This window comes from Dromaius novaehollandiae, chromosome 14, assembly GCF_036370855.1.
Source record: "Dromaius novaehollandiae isolate bDroNov1 chromosome 14, bDroNov1.hap1, whole genome shotgun sequence".
NCBI classification, from domain to species: Eukaryota; Metazoa; Chordata; class Aves; order Casuariiformes; family Dromaiidae; genus Dromaius; species Dromaius novaehollandiae.
This window is the reverse complement of record NC_088111.1, coordinates 13907565-13930991: the sequence shown is the minus strand read 5'-3', so window position 1 is coordinate 13930991 and position 23427 is coordinate 13907565. Positions and strand designations below refer to the sequence as shown.

Sequence of the window (23427 nt, the reverse complement as noted above, 5' to 3'; positions counted from 1 at the left end):
TGAAAAGTTGCTACAAACATGATTAAAAGCTGGTAGAAAATACGGGCTATGCAAAACTGATGTTATCAGGTTCCATTTCATTTTAGCTGTTCAAGGTACTGAATCAGAGTTATTACAACAACCAGTCAATGCTCTCACGATAGTTTTGCCTGTCTGCATGTTTATTATCAAGCTTTTCAGACTAAGGCAAGAATAGCAAGCAGCCCCTGTTAAAATACAAGGTTATGAGCACATTCTTCACAGGTTATAAAAACTGTATTTGCCAAGCGTCGAGTTGGCGCATGGTACAGGAAGCAAATTAGAGAATTTAAATCCTTTCGCAGCTGCACTTTATTCAAATCTAATCATGTGGGGAAATACAAGGATTTTAAAACATTGGCTACGTGGCGTGCTCAACGGACAAGACAGCCACACCGGGAAAAACAGTTTTTCAAAGCTTTTCTGTCTAACATGAAGTCAAGGGGGTCAACACCCCTGCCCCACACCTGCCCGTGAAGCACATCCGCCCAACACTGCATGTCTGGAGACAACGTTGTCGGCAGCCACGGCATGTATAAGGCCCCTAATAACTTACAGCACTACTGTCTCCGTTTGCCAAGATACATCGCAGCGCATATGCCAAGAGCAGGTAACATATCACAGGAAAAAGGGTACATGTGAAAATGAAGAAAAAAAAACACCAAGAGACTTTTCTTTCTTCCAAAAGCTTGATTCCTCAAAAGAAAAATATTTACTTTTGCTGAGAACTGATCAAGAAATGTCATATGTGTCTTTTCCTTTCCCTCTATACATCTAAGTGGAGTAGAGTGCCATGTGTCAAAATGACTACTATAGGCCTTACTGTATTTTACTTGAAATTACCTTTCCTGGAGCTTGAAAGCTTGAGGAGAATCTCCAAAATGAATTAGGCTGCACTAAACAAGCTGCATTAATGTAATAAAACTTCAAAGTAGAGAATTTATTCCATCTACAGCAATCAAAATGTAAATAAATACAAGAATTCAAATAATTCCTCTAAATATTTGGGGGTATTATATCACTCTGGGGAAGTGTGACACTTACACTGACACACAGGGGAACAGAAAACTGGCTCACTCGCACTCAGGAGATTTAACTCAGAGAGCAACGGTATTGAATTAGATGGCGCGTCCCGAGACGCGGCAGGCGTCTCGTCCTGCTGCACCGCACCTCACGGTAGTCACACCCTAAATCAATACTGCTCTTACACAACATGTTGTGTAACATCTCTTATTCGGAACACACTATTTCTACTCTGCAGTTTGAGAAATTTACCAGTGGAAGGAGGACTTTCTTCTGTGACCTGTCTGGGCTGAATACTGACTGTTTTACTGATTGAACTGAGAAATTGGAGTGAAGAACTGCCAGGTTAGCTGCTACACTAGTAGCAACCGCTGTGTAGCTGTCCCATCTCATCCCCGATGCTGTCATGCTCCCAACACTCCTCTTTATGGACCAGGAAACAAATTGCAGCAGCAAATATAACTCCTGACCTTTCTCTTCTCCTTGCTACTTCAGTATTCCTGGATCGGAGCTTCTGTTTGGGAATTTTCTTTTTTTTTCTATGAAACATTCATTTAATACTTTATTTTTTGCCAAGAAATGGACAGCTCACGTCAAACTATTCAGTTACCTAGTGACACTCTTTCCTCCTGCTCCTTCATCTCACCTGCTAGCTGAAGCTAGAGCTCCATGAAAAGCATGCATCTGTTTGCGGGGTTTTTGGCATAGCAGTGCACTGAAGGTAATTAAAAGACATCGCAATGTTGAAATAGGACTGATGCCATCATGCTCCTATAGAGAGATCTTTACTTTGCTTGGGTGACCATTAAAATGCAGGCCCTTAATGAAGATGTAACTCAGGCACAAAGATCATTTTTGGAATATGAAGCTACTCTTTTAATTAAATCTCTGAAACCATTATTACAAGGCTTTTCTTTTTATAACGCATCTCATTAAAAAAATATTTGGATCCTTCGTGTTATAGTTAACTCGAATTCTCTCATTAAGTCCTCTTTTATGATCGTTTTTCTCGTGCTGAAGCTCTTTAGGGGAAACAAAGCTGCTTCCTCCAAAGGGCTTTGCCTTTGTGCCCGTGGTAAGGAGGACAGCGCGATAACATTCAGTGCAGCTGCTGTGCGCTGCACACAATCAACCAGCCAGCAAAACCAACGAAAAACGAAGCAAAAAAGGAAACGCTTTCATATTCATGGGCCCCCGAGGACACTTCGGCAAGTTCACCAGCCTCTAATGCATATCAAATACTGCAAGCATGAGCCATTGAAAAAAACATGTGGAAAAGTCTTTAAATAAAAATGATTTACCAATGTAACTTACACATGGTTTAAAGAAAATTAAGTTTCTGTGCAATGTCTGGCCAAGCATACAGTCCAACGAAAGGTAAAATGTCTGCTGTTCTCCGTGCTTTGCTGTTAGTTTAAAGCCTGCAGTTTTAAAAACGACAGTTCCTCCACGTACTCACGCTGCAAGCAGATCTTGTCAGCACGCAGAGCGACAGGCCGCCCCTGCTGCCCAGGCTTTGCGGCTGGTCCTGCAGTTGTTGTGGAACGAGACCCGTTTGGAGGTGCACCTCCACCGGCACATCTCCTCCCAAGTGCTGGTGGCTCCAGAGGTGGGCTCAGCTCAGGTGCATCTCTCCGTGCATTAGGGGTCTGCTGGCAGATGGGCAGATCCTGTGACGTTATCCCAATAGCCTTCAGGGTAGAAGAAAAGTATTTGAGGATTTCTTCCTGTTTTATCACTGCAAAGCCAATGGGCCTCTGCAAAGACTGGGAACGCCTTACTTTAGTCTCTTCTCCACGTAGGAAAGTGGCAAGAGACGACATCTCCAGCAAAGACCTTGCATTCGAACTCACCAGGAGTTGGAGGGACCTTCACGAGATGGCACGACACTGGGGCCAGCATTAGAAGCCAGTCTCCGAAGACTCCCACACTCTGAACTGCTTTGTTCCCACCAAGAATGAAGCAAGACTTTTGTAAAAATCCTACCATCAGGAAAGCAGAAGATTTCATAACATCTCCATCCAACTGTCAGGCCACACCGACACCATACGCCCTGGCTAACCACCTGTGGCACCTGACACAGGTCTGTCGGACACCCCGCTGCAATGTGCCGCTGGCCTTCCTGGCCGCTGAGCCGTCAGGTCCCTACAAGCCCCTCAGGGGCTGCGGCTAAGGGCAGCGAACAGGAGTCCAGGCCTGGCGCGGCGTGCACCGCGCAGGTGACCACGGGTTCGCACGCGTCCCTGCAGCCCTCACTGCCAAGGCACCAAGCCGCAGCGACGCTACCCCCCTCCGGGGCACCAGGCTGCCGCCCAGGCCGGGTTAATTTGTATTTAATCCATGGTGGATCGCCTGTGTGTAAATAACTGCAGCTTGCCTTCTATCTAAAATCATGGGAATTTTGTTTTTACGGCGGTGAAGCAGATATGCTCCAGGATTGTAGCATGAGCTGGTGGCCCGCAGGAGGGTGGGCTGTCACCCCGGGGACAACCTCCCGCCCCGCAGACCCTCGCAGCCGTGGGTTAAATGCCTCATTCCCGCTGCCCCGGGAACAGCAGGACCAGCCGGGGACCGCGCGGACGCGAGCAGTGAGCTGCCAGCTCGGGTCTGCATCCTCCCCCCGCCGTGCTGAGCCATGCCCACACGGCATATCCGTGCCCACGTGCTGTGCTGAGCCCTGAAAAACATGTGAAAACGCTGTGACCACGTAGGGCCAGTTTCCCATTGACTTAATTTCTCCCTAAAAGCCTGATTCGCCTCGCTGTGCACAGCTGCCTCCAGAAACAAACCTGCGCTTGTTTTCAGCCACGGTGGGAAAGAAGGGAAGACAAGTGTTCCATTTCCTCCAGACATCAATATTTAATACTTTCTTGATAACCTAAACTGTGGATTTCTCATTCTCTTACTTCAAAGCATTTAGTGGTCTAGCCTGGTACGTCATGTTACATAATCGAGCTTCTTTTGATGCTGAACATTAGCTCAGAAAGTCCTCAGTACATGCAGTGCAACACCGAAACACACAAGCGTTCAGGTCAGAAATGCGTATAAAGCGATCCAGCACGCCTTAACACAGGGCACAACTAGCCCTTGCCTGTAGGTAGCCTAACATTTCTTTGCTATTCCAAGCTAGATTAATTTGAAAGAGATCTAAAATGACCTGTCAAACTCCAATATTAAGAAATACAAATGTTAGTATTTAGAAATGCCCCAAAATAAATATACACAAGGAGAAATAACCTGAGCTATCCAAATGTTTTGCGCACAAAAATAACATTTGGATAAAAAGAAAGGATATGGACGTCACTATGCTCTGAATACTGAAATCATCTGCCCGTTGCAGAGTGGCGGTGCAGAAACAAACAAAATGTTAGTTTTTACTGAGACAGAAACAGAGAGGAACAATTTTTACAATTACAGTTATTTTTTTAACTAATACACGGAAATGTGCTCACCCTGCAGGCCTGGTTCAAGGCACAGCTTACACCTGCCCTGATGTTCAAGCAGGGACAAAAATGGAGAAAACTATTAGGAGGAGAGAGAGAGAAGGGAAAACAGGAAAGAAAGTGAGGAGAGCAGGGCTGTTTAGTCCAGAGAAGAGATATGCAAAAGCGAACATAAGTACAAGTATAGTAATGGGCACACTGGGTGCTCCCATTTGCTAAGATTATAGTGCGTCCCTGGAAAGGGAAGGCAGTGGATCTAAAGCTGAGCAAAAAAGGACGTGATTATCTTCCAGACATCATTCCAGCATTTCTATTTAAGGTAAAAATGTAACTGGAGTAACTATCTGAAATCTGATTTTTATTTAACAAATTTAATAAGTTATTTTCTGGGTTGGTTAAGAGGTACCACCACGTTCAGTCTGTGAGCCATTCTTGCAGGTGAGAGACATGTTCGAAGAGGGAGATTTGCACCATTTTTTGCAGGATGCTTAGAGCTGTCCAGTCCTATTTGAAAGTTTTTCTCCTAGCAAAAACATTCAGTACCATCCCCATCCCTGGTTTTAGAAAAAGCTCCTTGCACACGTTTACATGTAAAGTAGAAAGTATAAGAGGAATTAACATGCACTGCAGTTTTCAAAGTCCACATCGGGAAACCTCTGCAGCGGCCGAACCAGTGTAACGGCAGGTTTGTTCTCAGATCAGCGCAGCAGCAGGTTTGTCGCAAGTCGAAAACCAAAGTTACTCCAGTTACCCTCGCTCCTGCCCGCCGCCCTCTCCACGGCAACACAACTGCTTTTCCTGCTACAAGGGCACCGAGGGACCCGGCGGCATTTCGGCTGCCGGAGAACTGCAGGTTGCAGGCTTTTCCCAACAGCATCGGTCCCCAAAGCGACCAGTGGCACCGCGCCCTTCGGTAACGGCAGGGCCTGAAGCTTTCGCAGCTGGTTAATACCGTGTCTCTGTCCCTCGAGGTCTGTGCTGAGGTTTCCTGCTCTGTGCCTCTTTCACAGGACTTTGCGGGAAGTGCGAAATGCTACTGGCGTGACTGCCAGCACGCTGCAGCCTCTGAACACCTTCGGTAGTCTCACCAGGTGAAAGACGCCCAACTAGCGGCTCAAATCCACTCTCTTCAGAAAACAGAAAGAAAACTAGAAAGCTTGTGCTTCTGCAACACAAATATTTTAAGGCTCCTGGATTACAGCTGTTAAATTGCACCTGCAACTGCATGGAGATCACTGGAAAATGTCTTTCACCTTGAAGTCACCTTGGCTAAACGGCGTTAATCATGGCTTCCTTCCACATTACCCTCCCCTGTTTCCTACTGCATGCAAAGAAAATTGGGTTCACTGTTATTGCTATTAATGTAGTTAAGGATTTATCATCACTTACATTATAAACACAAATTATTTTTAATTAGTAAGATTTGTGCATACTGATTTGAGGAGAACATAGTCAACTTCCGTACAGGTCGTCCTCCGTAAGCTAACTGGAGGAAAACAAATAAATAAACAATCAGGAAATCACCCCCACGTAAAACTTTGGGGGGAATTTCCTAGGAAGGAAAAACGGAAAATAGTTCAAAGACCTTCACTACACGGAGGTTTTCTTCCCTCTTTAGTGAAGAGAGATCGGCACTCGCAAGCCGTGCTGCGAGCGGGGAGGCGCCGGCTGGACGGGGCTGCCAAGGGGAGAGCCACCGCGGCGGGGCAGGGCCACGCAGCCGCTCTGCTTCAGTCCCTGGACTCCAGGGCTTGTTTTTGCACCACGACAAGTCTGCAAGGGGAAGCCAATGCTGCTCCCAAGCTCTTGAGAGAACCAGGGAGACAAGTGGCTGGTGTGATCAACAGGAAAATCAGGGCCACGGGTAGAGTGGCTGGTATTTCTATATAAACAGAAAAGTAAACTTTATCAAATGACCTTTAAACAGGTGATTTTGTATCCAAATTACAGTAAGACACTTGTGTTTATACCGAGTTAATTACTCAGTTTGCTGTGAACACTGCTGGCAGTACAACATGTCAAATTAAAAAAACTTCAGTTTCCTAGTCGCCACTTAAAAAATTTTTTTTTAAATAAGCGAAGTCTTGGAGGACTGACAGTTGCCATAGACACATCAACAAAAGATTCAAAAGAACGATCTGGGGGAACATGAATATGTCTGAACCAGATCCCAAACGGAATCAAAGCTAAAGTGTAGGTGACTCATAAAGGCACAGCTAGAAATAAAACACAGTGACGGCGAGAGATGGAAGGAGTAGTCTGCATACAAAACCCAGCCCAGGTCTTCAGCCAGAACTACGACTGGAGTGAAAACCGTTTTTCCAAACCAGGATCACGTAGGCTGTCTCCTGTGGGAGCCAGTTCCCGTGTAAACGCCTGTGGTTTCTAGATAACTGAAGGGCCTTTGGTGGACAGTGCTGCAGGGAGACCAAAGCTGTTTGGATCACCATATGTTATTCTGCAACACAGAATAGCTTGTCCATGGGGTAGGGAATGCTCAGATAGAGTCAGTAGCCTGGGCACACTTCATCTTATTTCATGAAATGGGAATGTTTAGATACAAACAGAGTGGAGTCCCTTTAAAACTGCTGCAGAGCAGAGGAGAGCAAGCCCAGCAGTCTTGAATCATTAAAAACCTCATTAAGGACAGAAGTCCAGTTTTATATCTTTCATAATGTCTGTGCAGTCATGTTTACCTTGGGAACAAATAAATGGGACTGTTCTCTTGTGTGGTATCTGTGAGCAAGCTTCACCTCCTGTCTGCTACTTCTGTATTCAAGATGAAGCACATGTATCAAAATCATGCTTTGAATTTATATAATGGCTTTCATCCCACTGCCACAAAGATCATTATTCCAATTGCCAAAGCATGGTTTCTGCCCATTTTATGGAATAAAGGAAGATTTTCATTAGCTGATGAGACATGCTGGAAACCTGAGATATTATTTAGGGGCACTGAGGAGCACCACGTCAGCCTTGCTGCTTCTCTCCATAGAGCCAGCACGTGCTCTCAGGGGAACCAGAAGCCATGTGGGCCCCGTTTGTGGTGGATTTGGGAGCTGTGTCAGCTCCATTTATGCTTTCCACCACTTCTCACTTTATAATTGGCCTTTGATTACTACAACCAATGTCGCAGCTTTAATGGCCAACCTTAAAACCTCAGTCATCATCGCTGACTTTCCAGCTGATACCTTCTCTAGGATATTTTGCAATCTGTTCAAGCCCAATTTGAAGATCTCTTTCCTGGCAGCCACGCATGCTCACCCCATTCTCCATCACTGATTCCACAAAGCAGGCACTTACAACACACTACCACCTTTTGACAGCATCTCTGGTCCTGTTCATTGAAATGGTCTCCAAATTTTTTCATTCCCAGCTGAAAAACATCTCTAACATGCTCTGTCCCAACAGCTAACTCCAACATTTGGCTGCCACCTAATCTCCCACTCCCTCCATCCCTGTAAATGCTTTCTCCCACACCATCATCCTGGCTCATATCCTCCAGCTCCCTCAAGCACCTCTCATCTTTTCATAGTTGTTTCTTTAAGCTCATGTTCCAGGCACTCCACAGCCTGCACAGCTGAACGGCAAGTACAGAATATTATCCCTGAGCCGACCCACCCACTGGCTTGTTCTGGGTTTGTTCATACTCACCCTTTACACCATTTCCATCAAACATCCCCACTTTGAGACTCTCTCATCACAGAGAAAACCGCGAGACTGAGCCCTCTGGAACAAGACGTCCCTGTATCTCCTGGCCCCCGGTGAAACCACTGCCTTCTCTCAGCTGCACATGAAACTGCCAGATCCCCTTTCCCGTGTTATGCACTTCCATACGAGTTCAAGAGCTGCAGCTGATGGCTGCAAGACTCTTCACATGCTTTCTTCCAAACAGACTTACTATCCCTCCAGCCAAAGAGCCACAGCAAAGAAGAAGCAACAGGTTCCAGCCACACAAAGCCTCCATACCTGAAACCTGTTTCCTTTCTCAAAACATAGACAAGTTCAGGTGTCTCAAGGCCACCTTCCTCGATTCCCCTCTATAGCTGTGGGGCAGAGTCTCATACCCAAGCCTGTTCCTCAGCTGATTTCCTTCCAGGACACAATTTTTAAATTGGTGTTCCTTAGTCTTCGTCTCTGCTGTCGTCCCTTGAGACTTAGGCCCTCTCCCATCTTTTAATGGTGCCTACTGCAGGAACCTCGAGAGTCTTCAATGTATTCTTGGTATCTTTTCTCTGCCGTTGTTTCATTGCTTGATTGCTCCACCAAAACCTCTATTTTGATTTAACTCTTGAATAACCAGAATATTAGAAAAGTTTGCTGCATCAAAGATCAAAATCATGTAACACATCTATCCATTTTCTCAGGCCCCTGATTTGCTCTCCCATCCTCCCTCGACTGACCTCCAAGAGCGCTGGCAGGGAAGGAGAGCTCCACACCTCCCAGCCTCCAGGATCCTCTCAGGATCAGCTTCTTTCTCGGCAGACACCACCTTCTCCCTGCTCTGGCTGCCAGCTCCACATTGCCCAAAGAGCCTCCGCATTTCTGCAGCTGAGGTCACCTCTTCTGTGCGGACAGACCCACCCTGTTTTGTAGGACTGACACACTTCAGAATATGTGAAAACGGGGCCACATGCAACGGGCCATCCTTAACGTCGTTCCTGATGCTCCCTCTACTGAGGAACATCATTCAAGCTAGACTTCTCACACTGAATGAATTTTTCATAAGTTAATTGTCTCTGTCCTTTTCATGCATTAAATTAAAATGGGAACATCAAGTATATACTGTCAGCATTAGCTTCAGGCTTCTTCACCTTTTGATAATTTCTAACAGCAAAGGATGGCTCAAAACATGAGGCTGTTAACACCTTTCAGATCAAATCAGCTACTAACTAAAAAACAAAGGTAAGCTTTATTCATAGATGACACTTCATCTTGTACCATTTACCAAGGAACACAGACACGAATGATACCATCATTCATTTTCATATCAATTGGCAGAAATTATCTTTATTAGAAAAATGAATTTTTCATATATTTACATTTTTACATCATTATACTTGGCACGTGTGTTTTCTCCAAATAGTTATATACACTTCGTTACTCACAGACATTCAAGTCTCCCATTCCCTTAATGTTTTTCTACATATTTAACAAAAATGAACACAATACAATTTGTAAGACAACCATAATAATTATATTTTCTCTATCATAAAAAGTTAGAAGCAAACATTTTATTCAGATATGTCTCAAAATATTTATACAGTATTAGCACTCAGTCATGCACTGGGTTAAAATATAGGGGTGAACTGCTGTGAGATGGTATGCAGAACACAGGAAATAAAAGGTATATGACTCCCAACTCCTCTAAGTTGCAACATGTGCTATGGGGTAGATCCAACTATCACCAGGATTTTAGAGGCCTGGACAGATGTATGTTGGGGCAGCCAGGTGTATATGCATCTTTGCAGCACGGCAGTTAAAATGCATAAGTGTATGTGTGCACACGCTTGCGTGTTAAAATTCATTTGTTTGCTAAACCTATCTGATAAAAGAGGCAATAACTGGAATGTTAAAACTAGTTTTTGATTATTCTCTTTTTCCCCAAACCCTTCTTTTGAAAAATCCACTAGACCATTAATTTTATTATGAAATTTTGGTATCTCTTATAAATGAATTATTTATGCTTTATTCTGCTTCATCAATATACTTTTATTTCTACTCTAATATCCTGATTTATTTCCCCAGGTGTTAAGGGGTCTTCAAACCTCTACTACTCCTTGCTAGCAGTTGGAAATTTATGACTTACTCTTTGGTTCAAAATATTACTCTCTTGAGAACGTTACAGTAACTTGCACTAGTAAATAACAGAAGTGATCGGCTTTGTAATTTACTGTGTGTGGAATTAAATGGTTTCAAAATTTCTGGTAAAACTGTTTTTACTGTGCAAATATTTTCTACTGCAACGTAGCTTAGTGTTTCGTGTGATGAGTACAAATTAGTACACCTGGTGGTTTTTCCCCATCGGAATAAGAATACCATTCCAAGTGTACTAACAGCTGAATTTCTTTTTGAGCAAAATGCTCAGCTAATATTGTGAATTCTTATTTTCTCAAGATATAAATGAAAATAAACTGAAGTCTTAGAATGACAACAGAAGACTCAATACTAATTCTCGGTTATGTCTCATTTTTCAGGATACAACCATAAATAACTTGAAAGCAGACTCAAAATGGCAATATGTTACTTGAAAATGTTAATAAGTGTTTCATAGAATTTTTGTCACAATACTGAATTCCTCTCTTCCCCCTCATTCCCATAGAAAACTTTATATATATATATATAAAAACCCAACATATATATAAAGTTTTTAAATATATATATGTATGTATGTATTTAAAGAGTAATCAGGACAACACATTAAATTTACATTATTCAAGTAAACAGGTAAAAATATTTTTTAAAACTGCAATTTGAGATTTTTTTTTTTAGCATAGAGAAATACTAGTGCATCTAAGTCAGCAAAAATCTTTAAACAGGATGAAAGGAAGAATGAAATGCCCTTCAGGTTTAGTGTAAATTTGAATTTGATGAATTAAAATTAACATTATTAACTCACAGGTCAAGTGCTTCTGGAAGAACTTGAAATGTATGCACACAAATTTGCATAAAAAGAGGATACTTAGCTACAAATCAGGCAGGAGTCTGCCTAACACACAAGTGAATTCTTCTTGTACCATCTGATTCAAACAGGGAAGACACAAGATACCATGTGCATGTGCCCGTGGGCATGAGGTGTGAAGACCGAGAGATCAAGCTGTTCTTCCCATGAGTGCAAAACCATGTTCTGAAATGAAAACGACTATTTCAAAATCTTACAGCTGATTTCACCTAAGGGTGTCCACAAAAGAGAGTAAAAGCTGATATAACATGTAAATTGTAAACAATTCTTATTAAAAATTGCACAAGTTTCCTTTCTAGCTGCACACGATTTTGCACGATGCAACTCCTGTACCTTCGCAATGCACAGCTTGGTTTGGGGATTTTTAGTTCTGAGCATAAACTGCTCTAAGGACCTGCTCTCCCGTCCCGCCCTCGCTCCCCGAGGAAGTCAACAGGCCTCTCGCCTAAGGCTGCGCCACGTAAAACCAAGCTAACCTGGAAGCAAGAATTTTCTTGGAAGCAAGAAGCAAAAAGCTTGGAAGCAAGTTCTTCTCCAAGACCTGCAAGCAATGAACCATAGACAAAATTGGAACTTACAGAATTTTTCTGGAGAATTTTTGGTTTTTAAATGTCCTCCCTTCGCTACCTTAAGTATCAGTGTTTAATGATCAGGTCTGGGGTCATGTAAGCTGACACAGACTTTTAAAGTCGGAATATTTAGGCCAATAGACTCTCCCTGGCTATGAATGTTTTAAACAGTATGAGAAGACATCCCTTTCCTATGGCTTTATTACTTACACTACATATCATTTCCAGCTCTTTCAGACAGGAATTCTCCTCTTACGTGTTTTGACATGTCCTAGCTCAGCAGACTCCTGATCCTCAAGCACTAAAATAAACACTGCTGGAGTATTAGGGACTTAGGAAATCTGGAATGGAGAGGACAGAACCACTTAAAACAAAGCGCCGCTGAAACGCGTCCTGTGGCCTTGGGAGATTACTCACACGTGACTAGGTTGGAAAGTATGCACGCATGCGTGTGTATACTGTATATATATTTAGGTTAACAAGTTTAAACTGTTAATAAACAGCTTCTTATGGTATTTGGTAATTAAAATATCAGGCTTGTATCATTCAAAATAGTGCAACCTACATAGCAATAGACAGGAAAATTACACACATTGCTCCTATTACCATTAATATGCTTGTGCATATCAAGATGACAGGATATCCTTTTCCATAGGATTAATCTTTTGCATATTTAATCATATTCTTTGGCCCATTTTCCTGTGAAACCTTGTATGACAATATAAAGACTTTGGCTTAAAAAAAAAATCCCGTTTTTTCAGCGATTTACAAACTCAGGTAGAATTCAAATCACCTCAGTTAATAATTACCATTCACTCTGGAAACCACATGCCTCAGTGACTGTCACAGACCATCCGCCAATATGTATACCTGGGAACCTCCAATTTTGTTTCTTTTTTTTTGTTTTTACTTTTGAAGGTCATTTACATTTCAAATGCTGCACAATACATCCTCCAGAAATTTTCTCAAAACTCCTCTAATCTTGTCCCAAGAGTGAGCAAGGAAAGTCTCCTTCCCAGGTAACACAGGAAGGCACGGGACCCTAATGAGGGCTGTCACCAGCATAAATACAATTCCATGTACAAGTTTTGCAATTTTTCATAGAAACAGAAACCAAAGTATATTTCCAAACTGTTTTTGCCATTAAACACCATTTTTAAAACGGGTTCAGTAAAAATTATCAGACTAAAGAATCCTGTAAGTGATGACGTAACACAAATCTCTTTAAAAAGGCTTTTCTTATGTACTGCAATGTACAATACTTAAATTAAAAAAGTATTTTCATAATGCATTTGCTGAGAAAAACATATCATTTCTTCTCATAGTCCCAGAAGTGCAAAGCAAGACATTGCCCATTAAAATTTCATGTCACTGTAAATAATATCATTTGCCCACATTAAAGCTTAGTACCATTTATGAGAAGTGAGGAAACCTTCAGCAATTCCCAAGGAAAGTATAATCTCGCTTGGAACTTTACTGTGCACTGTATTAGTATCACAATATTTATTGGTATTTATTTTCACAGTTTTATAACGTGCACATAGAAATATAATTTTTGAAATATATTAGTGAAAACAAATACTAATGCAAAAGGGAAAGGACAAAACATCTAGAAGTATAACTGCTTATCACCACTACTTTTTTAAGAGTTGGAGAGTCAAAACCATCTCTCTTTTTAAGTATGTAATACTATATTTAGTGTGGTTATCTACTAATAAAGGTATTGCATGACAACATTACAGCATGGTTATATTCTCTATTAATTTAGCCTTGTTTTCAGTACAGGTAAAGAACTAAGCAAAAGGAGTAAGAAGTGTCGTTCAGATGCAAAACAACAAAAATCTGGTAAACAGTGAACTAACTCAATATTACTTATATTATTTCTGGCTCTTAAATTATAGATATGACAAGATCAGCACAAGATCGGCAGTGGATGCTTATAGCTGCCTAGACTGGCATTCGTTTTAAAAACACCCTAAACCACTGCAGATACATCCTAGAGCACGTAACAAAAGAAGCTCCTGAACCTCAGGACCAACCAGGCGCCCCTGCCCGGCATTCGGGGCGACGCTGGCTGTAAGCGGGGCCGTGGAAGCGGCCGGGCACGGCAGGAGCGCGCACTCGTAGAGACCGTGCTCTGCACGCCGGCCCAGAGAAGCAGGGGCAGGGCGAAAACGGGAAGAGCTGGTCTGAGGTGAAATATCTGAGGATTTTATTTACCAGCAGTGCAGTACCCCCCGCGGCCGAGCAGCATCTCTGCTCCCGTTCGCCGGGGGACCACCACCGCCAGCGACGAGGCACCGCCGCGGCCTCAGCCCACAGGCCTCGCCGCCGCTGCACTGCGATGGAGGAGGACGGGTGGACACGGGATGACCTCCACGATGGAAGCCACGCACCAACAGGAACTTTACACGACGTACAAAACGCCCACACCAGACTGCAAGGCCTGCACGACTGAAGCGATGCAAGACACACAACGGCCTTGAGGCTGCTCCCGCCGGCCCTGGCCGCAGCGTCGCCGGCTGTGGGCTGAGCCTTGCCCGCGGCCCACCACGCCGTCAGCCAGACGTGCGTTTCTCTCCGTTCATGAACACACAGCTGCGATGACCTTGTGCTCCCTCCTAGTGACAAGAAATACTAATATTTTGCTAATATATTTAAAGAAGACAGTATAGGCTAACTTGACCATGGCTCACATTACAAAATTGGTACTTTAGAGGGCTTTTATGCGCTTTCAGAAGTTCCTTCAGCACTGTTACGCTTTGAGGCTCGGCTCTCAATAGAAAGGAAGTTTAAATTAGAAAATTAATATCAGTAAGCCAACACCAAATTAAGTATATCACCAGGAAATTGTTTTTACATTGCAAACCAGATTGCCCTATACAGGAAAGACATCGACTTTAAAAAGACTTTTGAACTAAGACAAGACTACAGCTGGAAAAGGGAAGGTTTAGCAGGGAATGCATGACACTCCTCATCCCGAAGAGCACATGATGATCAACACTTAACACAGTCTACTCAAGCCACAGGTTGCTGTTTTATATTAACTAATAGAGGACTTTTCCATAAAAAGTTCTGTTTTCTGCAAGTTTTACCTATCAAGTACTGTAAATGTAAAACAACAAAAAGATTCCCCTCTTCAGTGCTTCCTAAATCTTAGCTGACCTTTAGCCCCTTGGCTTCACATCACAGTCCCTGCTCTACGCTGATGAACCCAGCGAGAGCAGGAATAACACCAAAATCTTCCCCGTCACCGCACTGCAAGAGGCGTGTGCTGCCCTGTCATTGTACGATCACACGAACTTGCTCTGCACGCAACAGACTGACACCGGCATTTCACGCTGAACAGCCACACGGTACGAGGAAAACAACGGGAAACAACGGGAAACACGGAGACGGCCCAGGCGGGTGGGGCTGCCGCAGCCCCAGCGGGCAGGTGCCACCGCCGCAGCTCCTGCCCTCCGCGCAGGGCCGCCGGGCACCGCCCGGTCACGCCGGCACCCACCTGCGGGCTCAGCTGGCACAGCCTGGGGCGGGGGGCAAGCAGGCTGTTCCTTCACTAAGCTAACCTGGGGTGTCCAAGTTAGGAGGAGCCTGCACGTTCTAAAACATCAACAGAGAGAGGTAAGTGTTTTCAGGACACATTAGAAATTTAACTACTTCCCAGCCTTCGGAGCTCTGAACTGCCATCAGGAGGGGTGTCCATGTCTCTGTCTGTCTGTCTGTCTCTCCATTGGCAACAGAAAGAGCCTCGTCTTCCAGCATCAAAACCCAAAGCTACACAGCTCTAGCTTTTACTACCTTTAAAACTATTTAAAAAGATTCACTTCACCAGGAAAAAAAGCACTCCTGATTTCCTTTAGCTTTCTTCTGAGCCTTATTTCACCTCAAAGGTCTTCCTGAAAGATCACAGAGAAAGAGACATGTACTTATGAGATGATACCGAAACATGGTGAGCTGGCGGTGGTTTGGTTTCAGTATGTCCAAAGCACTCTTTTTCCTTACATAGCTTCTTAAATAGGAGAATGATGAATTCTGAGCAAAAGCTGTCAAAACATTAAATGAAATTTTCCAGAAATACAAAAAAATCTTATTTTCCTTAATTTTATCTTATATATTAAACTATCTTATTTCCATGCGTTTAAGTTAATGGGTGGCTACACTGCTCTAAGAAACACAAGCAGAACACAAAATCCATTTGAAAGGAAAAAGAAAAATTTGCTGTGGCAAAAGGGAAAGACAAAAAACATGAAGAAATTCTGCAATGTCTTTAAAAGAGGAAAAAAGCAAGAGGCAGGTATGTCTACGTAGCTGTTTTTACCTCCGCGTACCTATTCCATTCCTCAGCCATTCAATATCCTGCCTCCACAAAAGGTGTCATCCGGGAGCAGTGCAACACTGCGGGACATGCTAGCAACACTGGCCCATATCATTTACAGCCTGATCCAGTTCCAGCTGGAGTCACGGGAAATCCTGGTGATAGGAATGACCAACAAACTGCTAGAGCTGTAATCAGGAAAATGTAACAAGTCCCCAGCACCATCCAGAAAGGTACAGAAAGGATGGCCACTTAGGCAGGAAGATTCTTTTCTCCTCTTCAAGAATAGCAGCAGCTAGAGTGAGAGAGAGGGAAATACAGAAAGTCTTGATCTCGGTTTCATTGAAAAGCAGTGCAAATACATCAACAGTGCTCAGGCAATACTCAGAACGCCACTCCCTCTACGGCTGAGCATCACAAGCTGTGGCTTGCGGCTCTACTGTTGAAGATTTTTCTTCAACTTCTCAGCTTCTTCTTCTTTACATGTATCAGCAACCACATCATCTACCACCCTGCATTTTAGCCTTTTCTTCCCCCTCTATTCAGTCATATCGTATGCCAAGATCAAAACCACAAATGCATGCAGATTCTTATTGCTTCTACCTTCAGTCTCTGTGCTTTTTTCCTTTAAGGCAGCATTTTTCATTCCCATGCGAACAATCGCTGTGCAATATTACTGAGTCTTCCCTCTGTCTCTTTAATTTGTTTTGGTTTGGGCTTTTTTTTTTTTTTTTTTTTTTTGTATTGCACATTTGCATCTAATGATGAATCTCTATAGTCACCAGAAATCTGCTCAAATCTTAAAGAGCAAACACTGCAATATATTTCTTTATAAGCTAATTTGCTTGTCTAGTTTACAGAAGGATAAATCCACCTGGTTTTAGAATATTTAGCTCTCAGCAGTTTACTTAAAAATGTTGTAAATGGGAATTTTTGTTTCCCACATTTTGTATACAGTACTTGTGAAGTATGCGTGCCAAGCTGCTGATAGCATTGATGATACAAAAGACTTGGAGTGACCAGACAATATTTTGAGAGCTTTAAAACCACGTGAAAGACAAGAGCCACAGTTGAGTTTTATGATTTACTTAGTAAAATTTTCAGCGACTTGCATGGCAGCTCATGGCATGATATCAGCAGATACCACATCTGCTGAAACACACCAGCTTGTTCAAAATACTTAGACTTTACTTAATATTTTGTGGTTTTCATTGGAAATGAAATTTGCCTCAAATATATTTACTGAGCTCATTACAACAGTATTTATGCCTTTAGTGCATTTGCCTTCCTGTAAACATAAGACAAGTAATATACACCTATCTTTGGGAAAGGGTTTTGCTCATGAAAAGTAGCCTTCATCCAGCCATTTATCGCCCTGACTCTTGGGGCTGGGAGTGAAGGTCCTGGGAGGCTTCAGGAGAGAAACGAATTTAGGCAGAATTTTACAGACCCTCCTGAGCAGTCACAGGAGCAGCAGTCCAGATGGTGCAGGGACACCACCGAGGACGCTCAAAGAGTAGAACAGCCCGTTCACCAGACACCCTCAACTCCCCAGCCCTGGAGCAGGCAGGCAAATGTCTGAACTGTGCCGAGAAATTAAGGCTCAGTGATCTGCACACGTCTGACATGCCGCAAGTCCTCTAAGTGTGCTTTCACTGCTATACTGCTAACCAGAAGGCCCATCATGAACAGCACCTATGAAAAGAAGGAACTGAACTTGCTGCCTTCTTGAAGAGAAAACAAAGTCAGCAAGCAACTGAGGCAGTCTAACAGATCAGAAAAGCTGGCAAAGGCTAAAAGCAGACGAGCACAAACATCCTAGTCCTGCTTAGCTCATGCAACTATTGCTGAGAGATGGGGATCTCTGCAAGGGCAGGCAGTACCTGCTGTCCATAAGGATGAGCTCCGGCGAGGGTGCAGAAAGCATACTGTGTGAATCAGGGCCACAAAGAGAGGCCAACGACTGAATAAAGAATAATCAAAAGATACTTGCTCTGGACAGCCTGCGGACGCCCACAGATAAGCTTTCTGAACATACCTCATTATAATAAAGTATAATGAGATTTTTGGAAGCTGAAAAGGGACTGGAAGGCTCAAATTCCTTTACATTTCATTTCTTAGAAAACATCATCCTTCACCGGTACGGTGAATGCACAAATACATCTGTAAATAGCAAGAGCTCATTATGGACAGTTCAGTACTTAAAGTCAGCTCAAATCTGTTAATCAAAGAATTGTAAACAAAAATTTGAGAAGCTATATTTTGTCTATCCCTATCCATCACCTATATTATCTTCCATTCACAACTCTCCTCTGAAGTGTGTTATCCCAAACTATAAAAAATTTGCAGATTGTACCTCTGTCATGCAGATGCTATGATTACAGCTGACATAAATAAGATCTTATTGAAGAGAGTTTTACTTTTAAAAAAGTTAGGGTAATATTCACATTTTTCAAACCACAGCGGTAATGGTTTTCCTGTTAAAACCCTCAACTCTTCAGTGAAATAAGGAAATTAGGCTTGAAAAATCTAAACTTCCCCTTCACAAAAAATACTAGAGCAATTCTCAGAATAGCGGGAGAATGGGAGACCATGACCTGTTGAATGCTTTCAATATTTAAATACATTAGTAGTTATATTTACTACTTTAGTTTAAATTAAATTACAATTGTAGACTCTATTTATGAAAGACTTTCTCTTTTCCCCTCTGCCCTAGCTTACAGTTAAAATCTTGAGGGGATTGGGTGTTTGGGGGGGAGTGGGGAGGGGACTAAGGGGGGAGGTTGTAGCATAGATTTTATTTGTGAAATCATCTGATTGGTCTTTATTAAAAATAAAGCTTGTATAAGAATGCATCCCTGTATGTAACATCTTTGTGCACTAGTGCTTTATGAATGATGATAAAGATACTGTTCCTTAGTTTCTCTATACCTCACCGTGTGTGCATATATTCAATTCATATGACAGATTTAATTAGAGAGTTTAAAAAAGCAAATATGCATGATATTTGAGAAGGAAGAAGTCCCTCAAAAGGTGTTAATCCTTCACTGTGTATGCAAATAAATGGTATTGCATTCCTTACTGATTACATTGAACATATGGCTGTTGCTGTTTGATACTGTATTAACAACTTCAATATTATTAAACATACAATTAATCAGATGTCACCACTAATGCACTATGAACAAAGGACTACAGGACGTTGGGATTTGGTTTTGGAAGCAAAGGAGTAAAAGAAATACTATACAGCCCTGAGTAATCACCAGTAAGGGGCAAATGCAAGCTTACATATATATTAGGCCTCAAGGTTACTAATGAATCCACAGCTCCATAGATTTAAGTGCCATATATTGATAGCTAAAAATATATACTCTGGATTAGGTAGCTGTGAAATTTTTGACAAGATGACTGCAGACTTTTCAGTGAACTTAGTTTGTAATGGTAAGTGCATGTGAAAGATAACGAAAGCATTTGTACATCACCATTAACCAAAACCCAGGGGGCTTCCTTTTGGTACACAAAAGCTCACATTTTGGGGCCTATAGTCTTCCCATTTATTTTCTGTCAGTCTAGAATAAACATTCTGGTTTAGTGCTAACACACTGTTTTTTATTTATTAGGGCCCTGGGGCTTGGGGGTTTTGTAGTTGTTCTGACTGTTTGCAAATGGTTATGAAGTTAAAATATATTTTTGAAAATCTAGATCTCTGTTCTCTTTTAGAGTCTTACTTTTGTATCTGTGCAAATGCATTCCTAATTCTTTTTGTCTGTGTCATACTACATGCATACCATATTGCTTATCCAGTATTAGAAAACCACTAGACACTTCTAAGGACAAAAATACATTGAATGATACTTAGCAACATAAATTCGAATAACCAAAATAGTAAAATAATTAGATACAAAACAACATAGTTGCCAACATATATTTGGGCTATTTCAGTATAGCTCGCCATTTATATATAAAGCATACATAAATGGCTATTTTTTTTCCTTTTTAACAAGACATATTTTAGAAGGATGGTTAAGAGCATACTAGTTTACCTATTCATGTACAAAAGTACACTGGGAAAGGGAGAGGTTTACATATCATTTACCATAGCAGGATACTGTTAAAGGATAAATTCTCCCTCTAAGATGGTGGCAACTATTTTTCCCTATAGATAAAGTATTCATGGAAAATTTAAACATCTGATTCAAGGCTAGGCATTTTCTTATACACACGTCTATTGCTACAGGAATTTAAAACCCTTGGAGTTGAGTACACGCTATTCTTATTTGCAACATAAGGCAAAACATGCTCTGAAATGTACATGTCATTATGTATCCGACCATCTCTGGAACAGTATGATGCTGTAGATTTTATAGAGGACCTTAAATAATTATCGTTTCTTCCTCTTGATGGTAATGAGTGTTTATAAAGATCAACTGGACTTCGCCTAAGAGATAAGTGCTGGTCATCACGATACGAGCGCAGGAAGGGATTATCTGCGGTGTGATCAGGATACAGGGACTTGCTCCGCTTACTGTCCTCTAGAGCACGAGTTAAAAATGGGGCCTTGTTGCTCAACAGTTTGCTTGAGGGAACGCTAAACATGTTTGCATATGGGCTACTTTCTAGAAACTTCTCTTTTTCTTTCAAACTTATACTACGAGCGGGTCTTCCCATATCAATTTCCCTGGACTTATCGAGGATATTGTCGAAAGAATGTTGCCTGCTAATCCTCAGCTGATTTTTTTTATGATATTGCAGAGCATTATTCTGCGCCCAACCATGTTCATATATTTCTTCAGGGAGTGATAAGTTCGTTGTGTCCTGCAGCATTTGATCTTCATCAATATCATAGAGGTTCCCCGTCCGCAAGCATGCATCACATTTATAGGGAGATCTGCTTGTATAGTGTCCCGCGTAAGTGGGCAAGTTGGAAAGGCAGCTCCTACAATGGGTGGAATTCTGCCGGTATCTATCATTCATATCGACTAGGGAAGCATTTTTATCTTTTAAGGTGTAGTGCTTTGAATAAAGTTTATATTGGTCATTATTTGGAAGACTGTCTTTGTTATGCAAGGGAGTCCTGTTAACATGTTCTGCTTTCCTGTAGTTGTCATTGTGATCTTGGTAAACATCAGGAAACTCGATAGCTTCGGGAAGGACGATGTTTTCGATGTATGGGGGGGCATCCAAGCAGAATCCTGGCTCCTTGTCAGCATCAATTGTGTAGATTTTATCTCGTGGAGAGCTTTGCTTGGTTTTCAGATATGTCAGTTCCACTTCACTACAGTCTTTTGGGTATTTTGATGCCACTGTCCTTTTTTTAAAGTTGTCCTTGGTTTTGTGGTGCTTGTTGTTGTTTTCGGGTTCCATATGGCAAGTGGCTCGGCTTGATGTCTCTGACACATCTGAATGGACAATCTCTTCAGGAAGGTATCTTTGGCTTTTCATCGAAAGCTGCCTGTTTTCCTCTGACCCATTTTCTCTCTGGGAACCTTGGCTCTGACGTACAGATTCTTGACGTAAAGATTCAACAGATTTCCTCCAAAGCTGCCTGGGTCTGGAGTTCCCTTTTGCTTCTGCTGTTACTGCAACTTCTACTGTGTTTGGATTTGACTCATTCAGTGTGAGAGGATGCTGACCTTGGAAAACATAGTTGTTAAGATTGTCCTTGTGTCGATTGCCCGGAAGCGTTTGCAGTTCACTCATGTTGTCACCAAAGAAGTTGTCCTTTGTTTGAAAGGATCTGTTATCTGCAAATATCAAGTTTCCTTTATCCATGACCATGTCCATAATCAAGGAACCCCTCTGAATAAAATCAGCTGTTCTTTTGGGGGAGTTGATTCTTGAAGGATTAATATTGGTCATATTTTTTGCTGTTCGTAGTAGTTTTAGCATGTTGGTTTGGGAATTGGTCAAAGTAAAGTCAGGAGACTTCTTTTTTTCTTCAATGTGTACTCCATGAATGCAGCTATAAATACCCTATAATAGGAGTAATATAAAACAAATTAAATCACTAGCTGTAAACTTTAACTACTTTCAACCTATTTTATTATTAGCAACAAAGAAAAATTAAACATTGCTTATCTAATGAGTGGAATGATTAAAAGTACATATCTGTCCTTTTAAAATATTTTTCCATATAGGTATAAGGAAAAGGTCTACCATATCTCCTGGCACTGTAAAGAAAAAGAATTCCCAGTATTTCACAAAAGAGTGGTCTGTGTTGGACTGCCATGCTTATTCCAGAAAACAAGATTAGAAGGGACCTCAAAAGGTCTCCTTGTCCCATCACAAAAAGTAACTAACCTTCAGTAATGGAAATGCTATTAGTCTAGACCAGGGCTTAAATTATGTTTCTAAACAAGCCTGAAGTCAGGATATTTGCTTGGAAGTTATGGTACTCTTCACTTCCACTGAAATAAAAAAAGCTTCCCATCATGGCATTTCAGCTTTCCTGTCCTAATAGATATAAAAAAAAATCCCATCTCTTTTATAAAACCTGAAATTGAGTTCATTTTGAGCAAAAGGCTGAAGTCCGTCTTGTAACTCCAACCTCTTTAGTCAACCCTGTGAGTTCAATTGACATTTCAGACCCTGTGATTTTGTATTTCTCAGAAGCTTGCCTTTGAAATACATACTTCTTTCCCTCAGTGGTTAGGAGAATTTCACATGTGAAAAGCCAAAAGCATAAAGTTCAAATGGAAAATACGGAGGTTGGAGTACATATGTTTTTGTAGAGATTCCCCAACAGTATAGGGCAGGGTAATTTTAATGCAGTTCCAATATAGTCCAATTTACTCAAGAGGGTAATTTCAGTACATTTTTAAGCAATTAGGCATTTTAGTATCATTTTCAGTTCTCCTCAGCTATATAAGAAATCCCACAAAGTTAATTAGCTAATGAAAGTGCTATGCATTAAAAAAAGAAAAAAATCTCATTTGTCAAAAATATATGAGTAAGCACCTACTTCCCTAATTCTACTACAAGTATCAGTTACTTGAGTATGTAAAGGCACTTTGGATTTGGTAAAGTTATCATTAAAAAAGGTCTTAGTCTCTAACCAAATATATAAATGACACCTGTGGTTGGTGTTTTTTCATATAGTTTACTGAAGTTTGCCATCAGGAAAAACTTATGTCAAAAATATTCCAATACACTTCTATCACTTAAAATCTACTTGTTTAAGAAATAAACAAAACTGAGAGCTACATTACATATATTTAATCCATTTCCCACATCTGAGCAACTTTAACATTCCTTCATCAAAAATCTCCCCTAAACATATTAGATTTCAGTATTTGATTACTGATTATCCTGTCATATGCTAATTCATACCCTAAAATGACCCAGTGGAGAAAGGACTTCCCATGGAGGGCATGC

General features: G+C 41.7%; 1 protein-coding gene across 3 annotated transcripts in view; it reads right to left on the bottom strand.

The window, feature by feature from the left end:
* Positions 1 to 9462: 9462 nt before the first annotated feature.
* Positions 9463 to 23427, bottom strand: part of GRIN2A (glutamate ionotropic receptor NMDA type subunit 2A) — a 196754-nt gene continuing 182789 nt past the window's right edge. For 2 of the 3 annotated variants that reach the window (XM_026096399.2, XM_026096400.2), the window contains one exon: positions 9463 to 22026. In XM_026096399.2, the coding sequence (XP_025952184.2) occupies positions 20236 to 22026 (1791 nt within the window). In that variant the 3' untranslated portion in view covers positions 9463 to 20235. The remainder of the gene's footprint in view (positions 22027 to 23427) is intronic. The other variant, XM_026096401.2, reaches the window with a different exon arrangement.